This window comes from Dromaius novaehollandiae, chromosome 12, assembly GCF_036370855.1.
Source record: "Dromaius novaehollandiae isolate bDroNov1 chromosome 12, bDroNov1.hap1, whole genome shotgun sequence".
Classification (NCBI taxonomy): domain Eukaryota; kingdom Metazoa; phylum Chordata; class Aves; order Casuariiformes; family Dromaiidae; genus Dromaius; species Dromaius novaehollandiae.
The window spans coordinates 15,895,449-15,918,700 of NC_088109.1; the positions used below are offsets into that span (position 1 = coordinate 15,895,449).

General features: G+C 43.2%; 1 protein-coding gene across 4 annotated transcripts in view; it reads left to right on the forward strand.

Annotated features, from left to right (window-relative positions):
* The window catches only part of QRICH1 (glutamine rich 1), a 29,359-nt gene that overhangs the window by 515 nt on the left and 5,592 nt on the right, over positions 1 to 23,252 (forward strand). For 2 of the 4 annotated variants that reach the window (XM_064519058.1, XM_064519060.1), the window contains exons 2-10: positions 644 to 704; positions 4,514 to 4,843; positions 13,487 to 14,506; positions 18,366 to 18,543; positions 19,146 to 19,300; positions 20,047 to 20,161; positions 21,471 to 21,579; positions 21,948 to 22,099; positions 22,803 to 22,893. In XM_064519058.1, coding sequence (XP_064375128.1) covers positions 4,535 to 4,843; positions 13,487 to 14,506; positions 18,366 to 18,543; positions 19,146 to 19,300; positions 20,047 to 20,161; positions 21,471 to 21,579; positions 21,948 to 22,099; positions 22,803 to 22,893 — 2,129 coding nt within the window. In that variant the 5' untranslated portion in view covers positions 644 to 704; positions 4,514 to 4,534. The remainder of the gene's footprint in view (positions 1 to 643; positions 705 to 4,513; positions 4,844 to 13,486; positions 14,507 to 18,365; positions 18,544 to 19,145; positions 19,301 to 20,046; positions 20,162 to 21,470; positions 21,580 to 21,947; positions 22,100 to 22,802; positions 22,894 to 23,252) is intronic. The other 2 variants (XM_064519059.1, XM_064519061.1) reach the window with 1 other exon arrangement.

The window sequence follows — 23,252 nt, forward strand, 5'->3', positions numbered from 1 at the left end:
TCGGCGCGGCCCTCGGCGGCCGCCGTCGCTGGCGAAGCCCCCAACATGGCTCCCGCGGCGGGCGGGGAGGGGCGGTGCAGCGCCTCCCGCGGGGCCGGGAAGGCGGTGGCGGCGGCCCCGGGCGGGGGCACCGTGCTGGCGCTGGGGCCGCCGCGGGCTCGCCGCCCGCTTGTTGCCGGGGGGCCGAGGCCTGGCCGCCGGTGGCGGCGGGGCTGAACGTGGGGCTCGGCCTCGCTGCCGCGGAGGGGCCTGGCCCGCCGCCGCGGGGTCGCTGCGCCTGGAGCACCTGCGGGGGGAGCAGGGAGGGACTCTGGCTCCTGTCACTGCTGCTGCCTTGTTCTAAGTTCTGCCTTCCAGTAACTCCAGTGCGGACGGCGCCCGTGTGCCTGGCCGGCCTGCGCGGGGCTCTGCGGCGCACACACGCCGGCGCCCGCTTTCCTTAACCTGTGTTCAGACCGAGGGACAAATCAGTTAGGAATTGGGCATCTCACAATTCTTAAATAAGGACCGCTAGATGATCATATTTTTCTTTGATTTTTTTTTTTTTTGCCAATGGAATCTATTTTAAAAAAATAATAAAATGGTTTTAATAAAGAAAGAGGAACTGGGGATGGAAAGGGCTTCTTTGTTCTGTCTTCTCCAGAACGTTACAAGTCTAAGAGCTCAGGACAAGAGCAGCAGAAATACATGCAACATGGTGACTGGTGAGTCCAGATTGTCCACATGCTGCAAGTTGTGTGTGTGTTTTCAGTAACCTCAGTCTAAGTTTTATGAACTAACCGTATGTGCTCATGATCTTCAAAGAGTTTCTTGAACTTATTTCCTGGAAAATGTAGTTACTCTGGGCAGGAAGGAATTAAGTCCCTGTGTTGAAGAAACTGTACTGCTTTGACGTTTTTACTTCATTTTTTTAAATACAATATTAAAAACCCATGCTGCCAAGTAAGGGTGGATATTTGCTATTTTTAACAGGTGCCTACTAGTTCAATGGAATGCATAAATTGATATAATAACTAACAGTAAAAGTGGCAACTGCAGTGGTAAACTGTGTTGAAGTACAAAAACCTATTGAATGCACTATTGAGTCTTAAAGGAGACTTCAGTCAGAAACGGTTGTTATTGTTTGTCTCTCTCCCCCCCCCACCCCCCCCAATCTTTTGAGTATTAATAAAATCTCTCTGAATACAATGTTACTTTTCTGAATTTCCAGCCAGATCTGGTACCTCTGCTTCTGCACAGGGTTCTGTGAAGAGCAGTTTTAAGCAGTTTGATGCTTTTACTTGAAAACCCCCAAGGAGTCTTCAAACCGACATGAATGTGAATGGTGTGTTCAGCCTGATTTCCCCCTCCCTCTCCTAAGTTGCATGGGTGATTCTGGAAGACTCTTTTACCTGTAGTATCTTTAGCTCTTTCTCATTGCCGATATGGGAGAGCAGATTCTCCGTGTTCTTAAACTATGAAGGAAGTTCCTGTTGCTGTTTTGGAGCAGGGGCTATGCTTTATATACCATGTGGTTGCACTGAGGTTCTAATCCAGGATTGGGGCTTCAAATGCTGTAGTGGTCCAGGTAAGCGTTTCACCATTCTAGGCATTAGTAACTCCTGGTGTCATAATCTTATCTGAATAACAGCCAAGACTTTCCGTGCTAGATGATGTAAAGAGAGCTTCCTTCCAACAGCTTGTGACAGGGGAAGACTCACAAGAGCGGGCTGGTAGGCTTTTGATATTGATGCTTGCTCAGTTAAGATGGAACAACTGAGCAGGGCCAAGGATTTGTATTTAAAGAATTCATGCTGTATATGTTCACCTTCCTGGTGGCTGGAAGAGGTAGGTGAAGATTTGGTGGCGGAATCCCCCTGATCTTTGGGGCTGTTGCTTATGCATCGGGGTTTCTGGTGGCTTCTGGCCTCTGCTGTGGAGAAGCGAGGTGTACGTATGAGCAGCTCTCAGCCAAAGAGTTGGACTCCCAAAAGTGTCGTATGAATTTTACCAGGATGTAGTCTGATGACATTGCATAGCTGTTAGGGCTAATGGATAACTGCTGCTGAAAGCAGTGGCCTGGCTCGTCTCCCTGCTCTCTCCCTTGACACGATTAACAGAAAGCAAATAGCTTCCTATGACTCTATTCCCTGAGCTGTGGCACCATAATAAGCACTAATGCAGGAGCAAGGAATTAGGCAGGACCATTGCTGAGAGGTGAGTCCATCCTGTTCAGCTGCGGATAGCTGTCATACAAGCTTCACTGTAGCATCAAATAGCACCTGTAGCGTTCTCTTCTGGGTTCCCAGCTTGGCATCCTTGAGACTTATTCTTCAGGAGCGTTTTCCCCCTGAAAGCTGTGTCCACTAATGCGTCTCCAAGTGGGCGTGCAAAATGATTATGTGCTTCTGAAAGTCCAGCTGTGGTGCTGAAGTCAAGTATTTGCAAGCTGTAAGCAGGAAAATTGGGCAAGCTAATCACTCAGTCTGTATTTTCCAGCTTCAGAGACCTAATGGAGCTTCTTACAGTTAGGTGCAAGATTCATTTGACTGTGTCTGGTAAAGGCCCTGTCTGAGTCACGGAAGATACGTTAACAAAGTTGACATGCAGTCAGCAGTCAGCTGGGAAAGGGTTAATACTGTGTGCTATGGAGAGATGCAGGGTATTGACTGAGCAGTTAGTGTTCCTACCTCTTCAGTGGGGAAAGGTGAGTGCTGAGCTTACAGAGATGCTTAGCTTTTTCTTGGGTGGCTTGTGGAGAAACTTCACTGAGTCAGCAACTAAGCGAATAGTCTTATTAGCTCTGTCACACAGAGCTGGCTTGAAAATTTGTCAAAATCATTGAGAGACAAGAGGTTTGTTCTTTTTTCTGTCTAGCTCTGGCTCTGCGGGAGACCCTGCATGCTGTTTTTTACAGAATTGTTGCATTTAATAATAATAGCAGCGAACACCATTAGCATGTGCTTTTTAATCACTAAACAGTGATGCATGTTTTAAGAATGTTTTCTTTAGTCGCCTAATACAGCAACATTTGTTGCTCAAAGACCCCATAAATTGTATATTCAGCAAGAGCTACCTCATGTGTGCTCCCTTTATGTTTGATACTCCTGTTTTCTGTGAGCCTGGTCTAGTTAGTGCATAAGCAGTGAACCTCTGCATAAATAAATTTTGGTGGTGTTTATATTGCTGTCATAGAGCAGCAAAGGGTGGTTAAAATCTTCTTCATCTCCTTCTGATTTTGGTGGGAATTGGAATCAGACTTGTAGAGCACCATTACAGTGAGGTATAGCACTGCTGAGAGCCTAGAACTAACTTCCATTTGCAGGCAGGCTGTTGAAGTCTAGTGTTTATTCAGATATTTCCATCTTGGTTCCACTTGATCAAATCACTGTGAAAAACTACATAAGTAGTTTTGCTTTTCATATCTATTTTATTTAGAATTACGGTCTTAATGTACATGCAGTGGTGTTCATCGCTTTTTCTGCCCCTCCACAGCTTGATCTAGCAGTACTGAATTCCCTCTTCTAGTCCTGATCTTGTACTGTTTCACATCTTTTCATAACCATCTCAGCAGCTGGCGGTGTTATAGCTCAAATCTGTTTACCCTGTATCAGGACTAATTTAGTGCCTTAACAGTATACCCACTGCAGAAATAATTTCTGGGTTTAAACAAGATAAGTCAATAACAGAGAGAGGAGAATGCAGTCAGAGAGCAAGCGCTAGAGGTTTCTAATGCTTTCGAGTGGATTTCTTTTTTCCTTGCTCTCACTTTTTCCCTGATCTTCTGTTTTCTTTTTCTCTGTCTCTCTTGTTTTCATACATGGCATGTTTCATGCTAACCTCTTCCTATAACAAAGAGATATCAAGAATTGATGCTGCTGTTGCCTCTGTCATTTCTAGAGTTTTCCTTTTCCATGTCTCTAGCTTCCAGTTTGAGGAATCTCTTAATTCCAGTGCTCACTTCCTTTTGCTTGTTAGGTTCAAATCAATAGGGCTGTCCTAGTCCTAATAGCAGCGTGGCTGAATGCTGCATCTGATGCTCTTCCGTTGCGCTCCCCATTAGCTGCTTAGAATAGAACTGCATGGCCTGCCAGAACATGCTGCTTCGTTCTCCCACCTCTGTGGCTGCAGAGCAGGGCCACAAATATTGATTTCTAGGCTGCTGTCACTAATACTGCATGCTGCGAACAAATGAAACTGTGTGACTTGATTTAGTCTGTTACAGGACTGGCCTGGTCTGTGTTAAATGCAATGCTAGAAGATGATTTCTTGTGGCAGTGAACTCTTTAAATAGGTATCATAGTTACATGTGGTTATCCTTCAGACTTCCCTGAGCTGCTAAGGGTTACTTAGAGAAATGTGTATTAGCACAAGATGCCATGTAAAACTAAAGCATCTGTCTCGGGGCATCTGGCTGTGCATGTTTGCTAGTTTTCATATGGTACTTAGTGTGAGAAATGAGTTACTGGAGTTGGGAATATCCTTGCACAACAGGAGTGCTGTAGTTAAGAGTTTACCTTTCTCTTTTATTAAGGAACCCTAAGGACCTTGCAATATGAATAATTCTCTGGAGAACACCATTTCCTTTGAAGAATACATCCGTGTGAAGGCGCGAACAATCCCCCAGCACAGGATGAAGGAGTTTCTGGACTCCCTTGCTTCCAAGGGGCCTGAAGCTCTGCAGGAGTTTCAGCAGACAGCCACTACCACAATGGTGTATCAGCAAGGTGGCAACTGCATTTACACGGACAGCACAGAGGTGGCTGGGTCTTTGCTTGAACTTGCTTGTCCTGTGACAACCAGTGTCCAGCAGCAAACTCAGCAGGAGCAGCAGATACAGGTTCAGCAACCACAGCAAGTCCAGGTAAGCATCTTAAATCATTTTGGATGTATGTACGATCTCCTAACCCACGGAGTAGTGTTCAGAGCCAGCTACTGTCTAACTTGAAACCACAGGCAAGTACTGAAGAGACAGGGCCAATAACTTTATATGTAACAGCTTTATTTCCCTTTTGTATAAGGAGTTTGATAGCAAATTTCTCTCTTGATCCTGCCTCCATTGAGCCCCGCTGTAGGAGGAGCAGCATACATAGCAATGTAGTGGTGTAACCTATTTGAGAAATGGTTGACAGTTCTGGCATGTACACAACTCCCTGAAGCCTTGCACTCTGTATGAAGCAGCTATAAATACCCCTCCCCCTCTGCTGGTCTTAGTTTCTCTGTCTAGTTGTTTAGAGTGGTCATGGGGTCTAACCCCTTCACATTTTTTTAGTGAAATCAGTACTCTTTAGAATTATTTTACTTGAAAGTTGGGAACGTTGTTGTTCTCGAACTGGCTTTTAAGCTGAGGGAAAATGAAGGGGAAGTCAACTTATATTATCAACCAGGGAAGGTATCTTTCAAGAAAGACTTTCTAAAAGGTACATATGTGTCAAGGAGGCTTATTTGTTTGCACAGTGGAATGAGTCATGTCTAGGTTTTAATAGATACTACGGTAACTTTTTCTTAAGCATTAAATAAGCAAATCTAGCACCAGGAAAAATGTAAAACTTGGGATAACTGCCTTGGTCCTCCAGTCTTATCCCATATGAGTCTACAGAGCATTTGCTAAGGTTCTCATATGTCTCAAAACAGCTGGACTCTGATTACAGGTGTAATTCTCATACACTTCAGATATGAATCTTCCTGTCTTCCTTAGCTTGAATCTAAATTTGTAAACTTCTCTCTTTTGCAGCAAATAAGGAGATATAAATTACTGCAGATGAGATTATTGTTCTGTGGCAAGTTCACACTGACTTCTTAACAGCTCACGTGCACACTGACATCCTACAGTAAAGACAAAGTTACTTACCTTTTTCACTGAGTAATTCACCTGCAATTACTCTGTCTAAAGAGTAAATAAATGCTAGCTGTTCACGCTCTTAACTTGCTGCCCTACAGTAACTTGTGTCATAAGGCTTTGGGAGAATAAAAGCCTTAAGTCTTACAGATGGAGAGATGAATTGGACCTCTTCATGACTCTTAAAACTGATCAAAGGTGCTTCTGGTTTTGCCAGCTAGTAGATTTTCAGTCAAAAATTTCATTTTCAATAGAAGTAAGAGTTTGGGGTGTGGTTTTTCTTTTTTTTTTTTTTTTTTTTTTTGAGGGGGAGTGCCTCAGTCTTGAAGATGTTGAAGGCACCAAACCAGTTGTAAAAATTACAAGGAACCACTTTTTTCTGCTGCTGCCTCCTTTCAGAACTAGTCAAAGTTCAGACTTGACTCTTCCAAACGTTCTAGTGAGGCAGATGGGGACAGAGGTCATATATCATACACTCTAGAAAAAAAAATAAGCACCTGACCTTGAAAATAACCGTAGAGTTGCTGCCAGAGCCCTGTTCCTATTTTTTAAACTAAATGGCCTGCACTCTAGGGACTGCAAAAAGTACCTAACAAAAATCAGACCTTACACAGCTTTCCTAAGGGGGAAGAGCATAGACAACATTCCTTGTTTTTGATGCGACTCTGCTTTAAAATACCTGCTGTCATGCCTGTCAGTACAAACAATAATTCGTATTTTGTATTGCCTACCCTGCAGCTTGCTTTGGTCTGTTACCAACCCCCAGAACCCTCGGATAGCATAACCTGGTGCTAGATATGGCTGCAGCTTTTGTGCATCATCAGAGCAATTGGGCTCACATGTATTTCAGCAACTGTCTCAGAGTTATCTTGAAGTGAATGAATTAGTCTTGCTGTTTTGCAAGGACTGAGGTGGGAAAGTGTCTTTATCCTTCTACAAAAGCTTTAATGTTCTTCTGTCTTTCAAGATTTCTCATCAAGACGTGATTAACTTGAAACCCAGGGTTTAGCATTCACCTGTTTCAAGACTTGCTGTGGCACCAGTGACACAGCATAGTGCCTGAACAAAGTTGGATTTTGTTACAACTTTGGGATGGACAGTGTTTCACCAGAGCAGTGCATCTGATCCAGCTCATTCACACTGGTACAGAACCGTAGCCAGTAAAACCTGAAGAGTTTGGATGTGGACCATGAGGAAGTCAGCTGCAGACTAGTATGGGCTGAAAACAAAGTCCTTCACCCTGTTCTAGATTTTTGCATATTAGCTTGGCTGTTGAGCTACTTTAGCTGTTGTGCCTTGTTTGCTAAACCACTGCTTGTGTTATCTCATGAGGAACTTGGTTCATCCTCTGAAGCCTCTTACATTTTGATCAGAAACTTGTGTCATCCCAGTACTTGACTCGATAATCCACTTAGTTCTTGTTAACCCAATTGCAAATCAGTGGGAAACCCTTTGAATGACTCTACTGAAGTCTAGCTGTGTGATGGTGGTGCTGAAGGTGACTGAAAATATGACCAGTTGGATGCAACCTCACAGTTGCAAGCACTGATGACAGCCTTATGATCATAGACAGTGCTCAGGTTTCATCCTAGATCTTGCTGTGGACCAATGACAACAGTACGTGACTGCTTGCTGTTTTTATTTTATCCTGGGAAAATAAATTTTCTGCTTGAAGGAGAAGTGCCTTAGAGTACTTCTCAAATTTCTTCTTGAATACCTTAGGGTTTTCTTGTCAATAGGTTCAACAGACTGTTGTCAGACACTGTTAACTCAAAAACTGAGTAGATGGAACTGTCCAGTTAGGTTCTGTACAAGTGCAAGTGTCTTGGAGCTCCTTCCATGGCCAGGGTCACAGTAGTGCCACTATCAATCTCAAGAAATAGTTTTGTATCCCAAGTTGAGGTACTTTGTGCTGTACTAGTTGGGAAGAGCTGTGTTTTTCTCCAGTCAAGTAAGAGCTTTTCTGTTTCTACCTTTGGCAAGATTATTGCTAGTTGGTCTTGTGCATTGAGGTCCTCTAGAATTGATGATACTGGGGTAAAAAGGTGTTCACATTGACTTGCTTACGGAGTAGGTGTTTCTGCAGAGGTCAGTGAACCTCTTCTTTTTGTTTCTCATCTTCACCAGTAAGAAGACGTAGCAGAAGGGACATCAGAGGAGAGTAAGGTATTTTTGCTTAGGACATACACAGCGCACGTAGGGAAGATCCTCAGTTCCAGTCCTTTAATAAGACTTTGGCTAGATGATGCATAGATGGCAAGAAGTCCTTGGACTGGGACTGAGGGGAGATGCTACAGCTGAGCGAGACTGCAGACTTGTATAGGGAATGATTAAATACCTGCAGAAACTGTTAAGTACTTATGTCTTACTAACTGCTCAGTTCCTCATATTCACTCTTTGGCTTTAACTTGTTTCATTCTTTCCCCAATCTCTGTTCTATGACTTCAGACCATTATAGGAAGCTGGCTGGTATTAATGAAGTATGGCAGGGAAAGAGGCACTTATGTAGCCCAGAAGAAAACTTTTTTTTCCTCTGCCTCTTCCAAGAATGCATCTTTCCTTCACTTTGGAAGGCTTTCCCCTTCCCCCTGCCTCCTGTCTTAGTTCTGAAGTTTAGCCCCTCTTTTTCTAAGAAAAGGTAAGGCTCCTTTTAGTTTATCTTTGAAAGCAACCAGATAGTAGTATAGCAAATACTAATTAATACTAGCTGCTAGGTCTGAGTGTGTCTCTTCAAAGTTTGATTGTAGTCAAGAGTAGTGTTTTTAGAGGTGGCCCTTCTTGTGTGTGGAAATAGATTTCTCTTTAAGAGGGGGAGCTGTTTTGTTTTCCCTAGTTCACATGTTGTAAGTATCTTGGATCTAAATCCTGCCCCAGTATGTATCTTGACAGCATAGTCTTATTGTTAGAACTGTTCAAACACATAAAAGGCATATTTTTGGCCAGTGGAATTATCTCACAGAAGTTGATGAATGAGCAGAGGAAAAACACAGAGTGAGAGCCTGTCTGGCAGTTGTTCTGAACAGTTGACTTGTACACTCCCCATAGACCTTGTTTACTTTGGTAGATAGCAAAGCACTTCCTGTAAAGCAGTTGTATAACAAGTTCAACATTTCCTGCTACTAAAGAGTGATCAGTGTTTTTACCTACTCTGTTTTGCAGATCTATTTTATAGTTGTACCTATGTGCTAGGTAACGTTGGCAAGATGTAAAAAGGAACCCTTTATTACAGTGTTAATGTTTTCAATTCTGGAATCACTTTGGCTTAGGAAAGTTCTTGAGGAAAGTGTATTTTAAGCCTCATTTCTTTAAGTTGGGCTGAAAAAGTTGTTCTCTTACTGTCATTAAGTTTCTGAGTGGTTGATTTCAGTCAGCTTGCACAAGTGTGGAAGTTTGAGGTGCAACTGTGTTACTTTGGGGGTTTATTTGAAGTGTACTTCCTGCAGCAAGTCTGCCTGCTCCTGCTTACCACTCCTGGTTTGGAGCCTATCAGTGAGGATTCATTTCGGATGAAACCACGCCGTAAGAGGTAGTCTTGTTGCGGCTAGGTCAAGCCTGGCCTGGAAAATGAGGATCTAAGTCTGAAGTAAAATCTCCTGGAATGCCTAGTACAAAGATGCCAGGTCCTTTTGTCTTGCTCTGAAGATCTGCTCTTTTTGTATCATACTACTTGCTAGTGTAAATATAGATTCAGGAAACAAAGACGTGTTCAGGAAAATAAGCATCTGAGAGAGAGTATGTTGGTGCGCTAGGGTAGGCTAGATGCTGGAAAATCCATGCAGGCAAGAGTTGGTATGAATACCTGAACCAGCAGAGAAATTTCAATTAGAGTGAGATTTTGGGAAATGCTAGATAATCCAGTCAGTCCACAGATGAGATTTCCTTTGCTTGTGAATTCTTTCAATTTAATTATTTCAGAACTGCAGTTCTGCAGTGTGGATTCTTTGCCTAAGAAGGAATCAGACAGGGCAGACATGTTGTGAATATCCTTCTTGCAAGTCTTAGTTGGAGTTAGTCTGTCAACCATGAGGGGGAAAAATGTTTTGGAAACCAGGCTTTATTTGTTACCTTGCTGGTGGAGTTACTTATTTTCTCTTTGCATGTGCTCAGTCCTAGACAGAATGTGGTTTTGAGCTTAATGTAACAAAAGATTCTCTTCCAAGCCTATAAAACAGCCATTTTCACTTTCTAGAGCATTATTTGTCTTTTTTTCTGCTTTGACTTCTACTGCTTTTGATTCTCTAGTCCACTAGTAGTTGGTCAAACTTCTAGATACTTTGTGGTAAAATGCATTTCTCTGTGTGATAGTAGCCTGCTGGGAAGTAAAGCTTTTCTTGGTGTTCCATCCAAACTTCTGGCAGTAAGCAGTCTTTCAGTACTGGTAACTTGGCATGTTCCTCTTTTGCAACAGTATAACCCAAGAATTCCCAGCATAACATGCCGTTACTTTCAGTCTTCACCTTGTGCAGAAGACTGAAGGCCTCTCTGCTGGTCTTGGCCGGTAAATTTAAAGCATTCCTCTTCGTGTAGAGTCTTCTTTAAAAGTCAACTGCAGATGTTGTTCAGAGTAGTTCTTCAGCCTTCTATCTCAGATCTCAAGTTAGACAATGAGGCTAACTAAAGATGCTTCTGTTTCAGATTGGGTATGTAAACCTGAAATAAATACCTGTAGCACTCCTGGATACAAGCTACTTGCAGAATAAGGAGGGAGCTACTGCAAAATAAGGTAGTTTGAAGGGAAGTGTAATACCCAGGGGATGTCTGATGCGCAGTAGGTATAGCTTCAGTGTTCCTTTAAAGAGGAACAATCTGTGGTTGAAAACATTGTGTCAGTGGTTTGCAGTATGGAGAACTTTCAGTGATTCTGGAGTCTGACTTTATCATCTCGCTTGGGTCTGGGCTTATTCTTCGGGTATTAAAAAAAAATGCTGTGTGAACTCAAAAGCAGTGGCAAGACATGCTAGTTCTAGTGGTTGGGATTTATGTCTGGGAAAGTATCATATGGCCTTGGGTCATGATTCCTCACATCCTGAAAGTAGTGGAAGTTGCCCATGGATTTTAGAAATAGTAGGCTTAGGATCTAAAAGCTGGAAAAAAGAAATGCAATCTCAATTTGTCTGTTCTTAGTTCTGGAGATGCCCCTTGCTTAAACCCACTCATTACTTTTCTAGTTGCACTTGCTTGATAAAATTGTTTGAGGGCAGGAGCAGGCTTTCTTACTGCTGGCGACAAAAATAGTCCTCACTAGTCTGAGGTGGTGAGAGGTAGCTTTGTATATACTAAAGTGGTAGCAGGACTATAATCTAAAATTTTGTATGCACAGAAGGTGAAGGTACTTTTAAGGTGTTCTTAGTCAACCTGTGCAGATTCCCAAAACACACTGCAGATAAGATACATGCTTGGGCTATTTTGACAGTCTGTAGGGCAGTATGATATGAGCACCAAAACAGAATTTAAAAAGTGTGTCCCATAAGTGACTTCATCCTTTTCAATTAACTGCCTGCTCAAATCACTCATTGATGCGGCTTTCTAAACTGTTGTGCTGGCATGAGGTCATATGTTTCTTGTTACCTTGCTGGAAATTACATAAAATCCACGTCATCTGGATTACAGTATATTGCATATAGCTCTCAGCAGAAACCTTTAAAATTTTCTGCTCTTCCTGGGAATGGAACTAGTTCTTGACAGGAGGTAACTTAAAAAGTTGGTCTGCAAGTGATGTATTTTGCTAGTCTGCTTCTTCCTTGGCAACTCTTAATTGGCTGCAAATGAATGCTTAAAATTTTTTAAGACTTTTTAGAGGTGACTTTGGGAGGTGGGGATGAGTTTTCTTGTATCTATGAAGTGTAGACCTGAGTTGTTGGTATTGTCAGGCTGGCTAGTGTGGAGTCTTTGTGTGGATATTAGGTTAGCTTATTGGACTTAAATAAGTGAGATAGAAAAGAGTGAGATAATGTGAGTAAGGAAAATATGGTTTTATGACTAAATAAATCAGTGTTGACTTCAGCCATCGTACAGCTTTCATGGGTGCCACTAGCAAAACTCTACATCTCTCAAAGTTGGATTTGAAAGGGGAGATTGGGTAATTAATTACCTACTTAAGATGCAGCATTAAGGAAGCCTGTCAAAGCAGGTGATCACCAGAGCCTGAGACATCACTTCTAGAACAAGGCAAATGCAACAAAGTGGCCCCGTAGGTCTGGGGGGACAAAGCGGTGAAGCATCCGGAAGATGAAAGCAAAGCTCATGTAGTGCCCTGGGAAGGGAATAAAGAGAGCAGTTGTGTTGAGCGTGAGGCCTGGAGTGTAAAGCTGTGCGGGACCAAACTTTGTGTTTGGGATTCCCTCTGACTCCTAACTCCAAGTCTGCTCCTGGACTGCTTCTAGATAGTGTGACAATTGTTGGGCAAGTGGATGCTGATGCGAGTTCTTTTTTTTCCACAGAAAGGGTCACTATGCAAAGACACAGATTATTACTCATTTCAAGCAAATAGGTTCAAAAGGAGACTGCGTAAGCTAATGGAGGCTAGATTTATCAGGCTCTTAAATGCATTGGATTGGAAAATGGTCTGAGCTGGAAGTAACATGCCAGGAGAGAGGGATCTGTACTTACCTTGTTTCCCATAAGTTTGGGAAAAGAGTGGTCAATTCCAAAAGTATATTCCTAGGATGCCTTGGGACACCTTAAAGTGCCCTCTTCTCTCTAGAAGAAAGTGTGTGTAATTCTCCTCCCCCCCCCCCCCCCAAACTCAAACGAACTGTGTTTGGATCCAAGTTTAGAAGTATTTTGCCCATGTTATTCAGCATTGTGTACGTGCACAGGTTAGAAAATACAGCTGAATAACTTGGACAATAGATGGAATTAAGTGGAATACCTAAAGTCCAGTTAGCATTTCGTTATTTACTTATTGTTGCCAAAGAAATATTTCTGAAGTTTAAAGAATAAATGCTGCAATGTTGCCCTTTAGAGCATGAAAGAGATTCAGGTTACACTTGCAACTTTTCCTGTGTTGACACCTGCTTGTATGGTGCTACTATACAAGTGCTACTAAAGTGCTTTACACATGATTTCAAAATAATGCTTCTCTGCTTTGTGTGGAAAGAGCCAAGCATTAGTTTCAACATATCATTTCTTAGCGCCTGTCACTGTCAAGTGATCCCGGAGCCATTTTGGGGACTGGGGTTGGAAGCAGTAAAATCGCTCTGTAGGGCATAATAAGAATGAAGCAAGCTCCTGCATTTTGTAGCAAGATAAATTTAACATCAGAGATGACCTCAAAGACTTGCTATAGCAAGGCCTCTGCTGAAATAACATTGTAGCAATGCAAATAGTTCTGGAGGCTGTCTTTCGGCTTCTAAGGATGTAGTCTGTTCGCATAAGTCTGTAGAACTTTCTGAGGATGGAGGAGAAACGTACAGGCACTGTTCTGTTTCTGCTGAGAAGAACAGAAAATGTGCAGTACTAGCAAATGCAACATCTACTCTGCCAAGCACTTCTGGAGTGACTCAGTTTCATTTTCTCTTTGGGAGAAGATTAGTATATGGAATCATAAAACTAAACCTAAGAGGCCAGGGGCATAGAGCTCTAGTGATGGGCCATTTTGGTGGGTGGCCGCACTTTTGGATCATTGACACTTGCTGATCTCTAACTGCTGATTTGGTATTGTTGCAGGTTCAGGTCCAGGTCCAGCAGTCACCGCAGCAAGTCTCCGCCCAACAGCTCTCTCCCCAACTCACTGTCCATCAAGCTTCAGAGCAACCAATACAGGTCCAAGTGCAGATCCAGGGCCAGGCGCAGCAGCAGGCATCCCAGACAATACAGAGTCAATCTCTTCAGAGCCCCAGCCCGTCTCAGCTGCAAGCAGCTCAAATCCAAGTGCAGCATGTGCAGACTGCCCAACAGATCCAGGCTGCTGAGATACAGGAGGAACACATACAGCACCAGCAGATCCAGGCCCAGCTTGTGGCAGGACAAGCCATTACTGGTGGCCAGCAGATACAGATCCAGACAGTTGGGGCACTGTCACCTCCACCTTCTCAACAAGGCTCTCCACGAGAGGGAGAGCGGCGGATCAGCACTGCTAGTGTCCTTCAGCCAGTGAAGAAACGCAAAGTGGATATGCCTATTACTGTATCGTATGCTATTTCGGGGCAGCCAGTTGCCACAGTGCTGGCCATTCCTCAGGGCCAGCAGCAAAGTTATGTCTCTTTAAGGCCAGACTTGTTAACAGTGGACAGTGCCCACCTGTACAGTGCCACTGGGACCATTACTAGCCCCACTGGAGAGACTTGGACCATCCCTGTTTACTCTGCTCAACCACGCGGTGACCTTCAGCAGCAAAACATAACTCACATCGCCATCCCTCAGGAGGCCTACAATGCCGTCCACGTCAGCGGCTCACCAACAACGCTGGCTACCGTGAAGCTGGAAGATGACAAGGATAAGATGGTGGGAAGTACTTCGGTAGTGAAGAACTCGCATGAGGAAGTGGTGCAGACTCTTGCTAATTCGCTCTTTCCAGCACAGTTCATGAATGGCAACATCCACATTCCAGTGGCAGTGCAGGCTGTGGCAGGGACATACCAGAATACAGCACAGACGGTGCACATATGGGACCCGCAGCAGCAACAGCAGCAGCCCACGCCCCAGGAGCAGGGGCAACAGCAGCAGCAGTTACAAGTCACTTGCTCTGTAAGTTGAACTGCTTCTTGGTCTCAGTCCTTGATTAATGATTTGCAAATGCTGTGGGGAGTAGAGGATATCTGCGGTCAGCTGGTATCTAGGGAGCAGAGATGTCTCATCCCAGTAGTCTGGGCGTGACATACGGCATTTGACTCCTGACAGATGTAGAACTGGGCCATGTTAATACTGGAATGTAATTATAAGATGCAAAAATTGAAAGAAGAAAGTTCTCTGATGATCTTTGTAGTGTAAATTAGTATATATAAACTCACTGCTAGCTTCTTCGTGGCAGGTACTCCGAGTTCTGCGGTGTTCCCTTGAGCCATTCTAGGGATTGCAGGGGAAAGGTAGGGACTACTGCAGCAAAAAGTGATTTGTGCAAATACTAGTCATCTAGTCATCGGTTACTTTGTATCGAGCAGCACTTAAGGACCTTATCAGATCTGTGCTTAGGTAAAGTGTTAAAATCTGACTGTCAGAGCTAACTTTATAGATTAGATGTATCTATCTGTAATGCTGTGTCCTGTTTCCAGTAAATGCTTGGTAGGCAAGAACACAAATGAGCAGTGGCAAGTAAGCATCTCTTCGTAGAGTGCTTGGCAAACACAGCAGCCAAATTTGTTGCTGTTTTTTAAAGACTTTATTGCTATCTGTAAGCCATAGGTTATTTTAAGCGGGCTTTTAAAACTTGAATAATTAGGGCTATTAATGCCCTGTCTTATATGTGCAAGGACAAGTAGTATTTATTTTTTTGTTATTACCAGAAAGTCAAAAGTAATTGATCTGTCAGAGCCTTTTTTTCCTGAATGGAGTGGGGGTGAAAATATCCAAGTCTGTGAGCATAAATGTTAAGATTAAACATTATTGTAAATTCCTTCCCACTTATAAGCAATGCTGGTTTTGTAATAATTTGTAATGGTGTATGTGCCCACTACTTCATCAGTAAGCACTGGCACAAGGAGGATTGCTTTTCTTAGCCATATTTGATTGTTTCTGAACTGAGTCATCTTCTTGATAGGCTAAAGCATATCTCTTCAGTAGAAAGGGTTCCCTATGTCTCTAGAGCAATTTTCAGTTGCTAGATGCCTCTTTCATAAAGCTGCATTTTTAAGCTACAGCTTTTGGGCCTTGTCATGTGTAGGTGTAGGGGGTTTTTTGTGTGGGTGTGTGTGGGGGGGTTTGGTTTGGTTTTTTTGCACAGTTTAAAGAGCCTTTTGTATCACATTTTTCCTGCATTGCTACTTTAGAGATTACTTTATCACTGTCAGCTGCTTGACCAAACTAAGTTGATAGAACTTTTTGCCTTTCTACTAGCATGATTTCTAGGCTTATTCTAAGTTATCTTAAGAGCTTCAGTCACATTCAAAGAATCCTTTCTGAAGTGTGAACTCCACAATGGCATGTAGTATTTCTATAATGGTCACTTACAAAGCTTCTACTAATGCTGTGTATTCCTGTGCACAGTGGTCCACAGTTCTTAGGTATCAGACAGAGTTTCCTGTTACTATTCCCTTGAGTAGTGGGTGTTGCATAACCCCCAAAATAGACATGCAAGTCCAGGAGGCATCCATCCTTCCTCTAACAGGAGGACAATAAAGCTGTTATAGGTGAACATCCAACTTTTTCGGGGTGTCCTTCATACAGCTGTGGGACCGAGAAGGAGGTTCCTTCCTTGCCCCGCACTGTCCTCTGGCATTGTGCCGCGGTGGGAATATCATGAGAATCTTGACGTCTTGCCATGGAATGAGCTTAGTTCTTCCAGTAACTCTTTCACACCTCATTCTTGCTGCATTGTGGTTCCTGCCACAATGTCAGCTTAACTGCTGCCAATCTGGACAAGTCGCAGCTATTTTGCTCTATTTGTGAAAAATGTAAGTCAGTTAAGCAACTTCCAGTTCAGTGAATTAACCCAGCCTGTTTGCTTGCCTTTAAACTAGATGAGCTAGCTGCAGGACTATGGGAGAAGAATGCCACTTTGGGCTGAAGGAGATGGCTGGCTATGAAAAGCTTTCTGTTCCGTGGGGAGCAATGAGGCAGCATTCAGGAGGAGAATGGAGGAACAACCCTAGCTTCTAAAAGATGAGGTGTCAGTTCACCCTTAGACTCCTGTCCTCTTTAAGACAAGAGCTTGCTTGACAAATTAAGCTTTGTCGCCAGCTGCCTTGACTAAAAGTTGAGCCCTTCCAGTTATTCTTCCTGTGGAGCTATGGCAGACTCTTCTGGTGATGCAGGGGCTGATATGCAAACAACTGTTAAGAGCTGATGCAAAAAACTCTATCAGAGGCAGTAGGTCTGTCTGAAAGCTCCTCCCTGAGGCTCTTAAAAGACTCTGCCTCTTCAGGTGGGAGTGGTTGTTATACTAAGTAAGATACAACTAATACTAAAGTCTCTACACCACTTTCATTATGGTCTCTAATACTGTCAGAGCAACATTCACTAATAATTGACTCTCTTGGCAGTATCAAAGCAAAAGTTACATATTCTAACAAAGCCTTGCTTTTTTGGGGTGGTTCTTAAGGAGAAAGGAAAAGTGTATTGATGAAAGAATTGCTGTCTCTGTAACACTTCGGGGAGCTGAAGAGAATGATTAGCTGTTTGACTAAGGACTGTGTAAAATTTCAGGTTAGTCTTAGTCACGGTAACCATGGGACTCTTTTTGGCACAAGACTGAGAAGCTGTAGTGGAGATTGGAGAGTGAGTGCAGCTATAGGTTTCAACTGCGCTTTCTGGATAGGTGCCATTGGTGCCTGTAAAATAAGTTTCAGTTTGACGTAGTAATCCTTGACGACTTAAGGTCTTGTTGCAAAGTAAACTTCCGAAGAGGCCGAAGACCAATTAACTATTTGCAGAACAGTTGCTAGTCTGCCTTAGCAGTGATTCTGTGGTTTGTGAGAACATGTCATTGCAATCGAACTTATGTTTTCATGCTGGTGTTCTAGGCTATTACTGCTTTATATCTCTTACAAATAAGTTGCAGATGATAGTGGAAATCCGGTAGTGTAGACTGTCGGTACTAGTAGTACCATAGTGAAGGGTAACCATAACTTGTACGGCGTATCTGTTCTGTCTGCCTGTTACATACAGTATATCAACATCCTGCCTACATCCTATCAACAGATTGCAGTTGCTGGGCAAGGGTGGGGAGGTTACTAGCAATGTGCTACACAGGCGCATACCCAGAACCCTGGCTCAGGCGAGACAGGGCTGTCTAGGCTCAGAGCAGTGATGGTCAGTGAAGCTGATGCCACCTTGCTGCTCTTCCCAGCTGGGGCAGCCGGTCTCTCTAGCTGCTAGCCCTCGAGGCTGTCTGCAAGGGGCCTTGGGCTGCTCTTGCTGTGATGAGATGGCTTTTTGTGATTGTTCACAATGTTAGCTGAAACCAACAAAAATGCGTCAGAGCAAACGGCTCCAAAATCTAGTAGTCATTTATTTCACTGTTTGAGAGGCGATCAGCAGTCTGTTCTTGAGAAGATTTTAAACCTATGAAGATCCTTGCCTTTGAACCTACTAGTTAGCTTCTCCACAATATGGCCACAAGAAGCGGTCATGCCTACTACGTCTCCTGTGATGTTTTGCAAGACTTCTAAGTACATCAAACTGCGGGTTGTATGGATTCGCTAAAGAATTACAGATAGGCCCATTCAAACAAAAAGCGTTCTTGGAGAGACAAATGCTGTTTAATGAACAGCAATTCAGGTTAGACAGCAAAGGCTGCATTCTTTGGATTAGGCTCTCTTTAGAGAAGAGTGTTGCAAAAGGTTAATGTCCTGGGGCAAGAGGTGGTAGTAGTACTACATGACTTGGATTTTTGTCTAGTTGTTGCACACCAAGGTATATATGTATGTAACTGAAGTGTTTTCTTTCATAGGCTCAAACAGTTCAGGTCGCTGAAGTTGAACCACAGCCACAGCCACAGACTTCACCTGAACTTCTACTTCCAAACTCTCTGAAGCCAGAAGAAGGGCTTGAAGTTTGGAAAAGCTGGGCGCAGACCAAGAATGCAGAGCTGGAAAAGGAAGCCCAAAATAGGCTAGCACCTATTGGAAGTAAGTGTCATGACAATGTTGCCTTTATTTCTTTTCAAGTAGGGGTTAGACAGTGACCAAAATGTTAATTGTTAAGCCCTCTGTTGGGAACATACCTTTCTGTTTCATCAGTGATTGTTTTAATTTCGGTTTAAACTTTGAATTACTTTATAATACTATTGCATGATCCAGCTGGCATAGAACCTGTGTCAAGAGGTATGTTAGCTCTTTGCTGAGCCAACTTGATCACCTAGGTTGATGGCAGTAGAAAAGGGTGTTGTATGACTATAATGCATGAAAAAATGAAATGGCTGTGCATGCCTGCCAAGTTGGTAGAACAGTCATGGAGTTGCTGTTTTTCTATTGCCTCAGGGCATTGTTTCATTGTGGACGTGGAGAAAGGAGGCAATCATGCAGTTGGCGGGGCAGAGAGGCTTCCTCTTGTGTTCTTTCCTATTTATCTTCTAGTAGCTCTGACAGCTTAAGATTTATTTCAGCTTTCTGTATTACCCTAGGAGGGTGAGATAGTACTGAGCCTGCTGGATAGAGTGGTGAAGCTGGAGAATTGGGATATCATTCCTGAAAAATCAGGACTCCTGATACGGCTTTGTTCTGTTTTCCAGGGCGCCAGCTGCTGAGGTTCCAGGAGGATCTCATCTCTTCAGCTGTGGCTGAGCTGAATTATGGTCTATGCTTAATGACACGAGAAGCTCGAAATGGTGATGGTGAACCTTATGATCCAGATGTGCTCTACTATATCTTCCTGTGTATTCAGAAGGTAGGGGGGAGGACAGCTGTATGTGCAGCAGAGCTGTGCGTGTTGTCAGAATGTGTGGAGAGCATTCTCTGTTTCTTTGGGGTTTTTTTGTTTAAAAAAAAAAAGGAGACTGCGGCTTTTATTGCGCTTCCCAGCAATTTCACAGGAAAAAAGTCTCTTTGCTAAACTATCTTTAAGTGCAGATAGTCTGAAGTCTACTTAGGGGGCAACAACACTTTTTCTTCATGGGTTAAGACTGGGAGGAATTGTTAGCTACTGAATTCAGTAACGTAGTGAAAATGAAATTTAAGGCAAGAACTTAACTTGGTATGGTTTGGGAAATCTGGGCTGCCAAAACTAGTGTCCTTTGTGGAGGAGCTACAGGAACAGAGCTAAAGTCTGATAGGAAAACCAGGCACCTCTCTCCTTGTCCAGAAGTCTGAAAGAGCCTAGAGTCCACAGGACAGTCATATAAAATAACTTCCAGTGAACACATTTAAAATAAAAGGTGGAATCCAACTAGCTTTCGTTCCTAAGATGTTTTTCCCTCTTGTCTTACCATTTCCATGATAGTAATTGAGATTACTTATTTTGTACTGGCTTAAGCACAAGCATCCTCAAACTCTTCTAGGTGGGATGTATGGATCTTCAGTGCTGTCCTGTAAAGTATTCGAATAGCTGGGTATGCAGGCTCTTAGGATAAAATCTTGTCTGAAAGGAGTGTACTTACTGCCGCTGTACTGGCCTGTGTTGTGAATCTCTTACAGTATCTCTTTGAAAATGGTCGAGTAGATGACATCTTCTCAGATCTGTACTATATTCGGTTCACCGAGTGGTTGCATGAAGTTCTCAAGGATGTACAACCTCGTGTCTCCCCTCTTGGTAAGAACTTACTTGTGTTTAAAATCTTTAAAACTTTCTGGGATTTGGAGCGTTGAAACCAAACTGCAGCATGAGCGTAGTTCTGAACAGAAACCCTGCATAAGTACTTAATGTCCCTATGGCAAATCTCTCAGAGAGAGATGTTCAATGTCTACAAATAATGTTGGGCTTATTTAAATCTGCCACCCCCTAGCCCTGATCCTTGTTTGGGATTATTTGTTTATCACGTATCACCCATTAGAGGGCAAGTTGGTGGGACTTTGTGGTGTTGTGAGGTTGGCTTACTCAGAAGTCAGCTGATCCTTGAGATCTGAATCAAGCTTCCTCACCTCAAGTACTAATACATCTTGCCTCTAGCATATATTGTCACTTTGGGAATGCTGTCATGTAGCCAGATGGATACAGTCTCCAGGACCAGCTAAGCTTCAAAGAGAGAAACAGTGAGTGATTAGTGTCTCACATGCTGCAATCAGATGCAGCTCCCCTCAACCCTATGTCTAGAGAATGATGGTGACGGGTAGGGGGGAGCAGTTCTTGAAAACGCAGGTTTTGACGGAGTTGTCTATGAGAACTGGAATTGCACTTTCAGAGAACAGAAACCTGGCTTCTTATGACTTCATTCCCTTTGATCTGGTTAGATGTCAGTAAAGAAGCTATTGTTTGTGTTTGGAAAAGTAGCTGATGTTAGAGACTTGATGGCTAAGTAGCACCGTGAGTTTTGGAATCCTTTTGTTTCCACTCTGGCTGTTTGATCTGTGCTTTGTCATTCCACAAGGTGTGGAGTTCATACTGCTGTCTGTTTTTCTGTTTATCTGTGTATTTGGAATATAGTATTTCTCTTCTACACAAAGGAAGAAAAAAATCTGAGAATCAAAGGATTACTCGTGTCCAAATACATCACTTGGCACCATGTGCTGACTAAAGCTGCACGCAGGGCCAAGAGCTGATTTGTTTTACTGGCCTGCCTGCTCTCACATATTATTGGATTAGGAGCATCTGCATTGGAGTCAGACCATTAATTAAAAGCTGTTTAAGTGCATTATTTATTTCTATCTGGTCTGGGATGTATAGACATACTGCAGGAGTATATTCTCTATAACTTGAGGTTGACACATGTATGTAAGTCTTTCCTAACTGTACGTGCTATTTAAAAACAAAAAAATTACCTGTATAGTAATGAATGCTGACACTGAGAATCTCGTGCCTCTTCCTTTAAGATTCATACTGTCTAGTACTTAGGGTATAAAATGCTGCTGGAGTTCCTGCAGTAACTGTGTCCTGGCATGATGCTGATTACTGGTTATTGCAGGTTACGTCCTCTCCAGTCACGTAACAGAAGAGATGCTGTGGGAGTGTAAGCAGCTAGGAGCTCACTCCCCTTCCACCTTGCTCACTACACTGATGTTTTTTAATACAAAGTAAGTACTTAGGTCTTGGGGGGGCGGGGGGGTTGTTTGTTTTGGCTTTTTAATAAAGGAACTTTGAATACCTTGGCAGGAAACTGCTGCCCTAGATTAGGGTGAGATTATGAATTTTGAATGGTTATGTGCAGAGTCCTCTTGCAGTCCCATCAGGCAAAGCAGCTGTAGTACAACAAGGAAACGAGCTAGCCAGAGGGCAGACTGAACTGTTGGCCTTTGCATGCTTTGCTGGTGGAGCAGTGTCTAACTCGGTGCTGGTTTGTGTGCTCGTCTGACCTGTGATGAATAGAGATAACCACCTCATTGTTGTGACTATTACCTTTTGCGTGCCTCTGAATGTCCTGTGTTCTCTTCCTGCTGCTCAGATACTTCCTGTTGAAAACAGTAGACCAGCATATGAAATTGGCCTTCTCTAAGGTGTTGAGGCAGACCAAGAAGAACCCTTCTAATCCCAAGGATAAAAGCACGAGTATCCGCTATCTGAAGGCTCTTGGCATACACCAGACAGGCCAGAAAGGTAATATGTAGAAGTTTTCTTTGGGAAATATTTTTTTTTTTTAACTGGGCTTGGAGAGACACAAAGATGCTTCCAGGTAGGGGCATGAGAACCTAAGGCTCTGATTCTGCTATGCTGAAGAAATTTGGCGGTTTTCTGTATGCTTGTTCTGAGAGAGCATAGTACCTTCTGTTATATCTTATCTGAGGCATTTAGGAATCATTGAGAGCTAAGGATGACTATTTTTAGTTCTGCTTTTGTGGACAAAGGTGCTATTGGATGCAAATGTTTTTGAACAGAGAGAGAAACTTCTTTGGGAGGACTTCTCTTTTTGGAAATACTTGAGTCCTGTGTGAACCCACATAGAGTCCATACATAAATAATCTGCTCTCCTGAAGGTGTGGACCCAGACTTTCCTGGATCAAACACTGCATTTTCAGTAGTGAAATTTCTTTTAATTTGGGCATGGGTAGAAGAGAAATGTAAAGATGGGCATGGGCTGTGGTGTTCAGTGGGCCTGGGATAAAGCAAGCTCTCCATATAATGTTTTGCGGCCCTATAACCAGGCGGCCCTGCCTGGGAACAGCAGTATGCCTCTTGCCAGCTATTGCATGGTGACAAAATGTTTCTGAGTGCTGAGGCTCTTTGACACTGCTCAATTTGTCATACTTCTCATGCAGAGCACCTGACTCACTTTGGGGGGGGGTGGGGGGCTTGTTTGTAGTTACAGATGACATGTATGCAGAGCAGACTGAGAATCCGGAGAACCCCCTGAGGTGTCCAATAAAGCTGTATGACTTCTACCTCTTCAAATGGTGAGAGCTCCTGTTCTGTTATGGTTGCTTGTCTTGTGACTGGGTTAAACTGCATCTTAGAGCTGGCCTAGTCTTCAGGGCAGTGTTTCATTGCTGGCACAGTTTCTACATTTACCTAAATTCACATAGATGGGTTTTGGGGCGTTGATGTGAGAGGGTGGTGTTTGGCCTGTCACTGCATAAAATAACATAACTGGAATGTGTTTGGTATTTAAAGAGACAAATCCTGATTTGTGAACTGGCTGCTGTTAATCTCGTGTTCATTCTGAAGGTTTGCTCTGTTGGCATAAGCTCACTGTTCTGCCTGTGACTTCGAAGCAAGTCATCTGGAAGCATCCTCTACTTGAGATTAGGGTTCT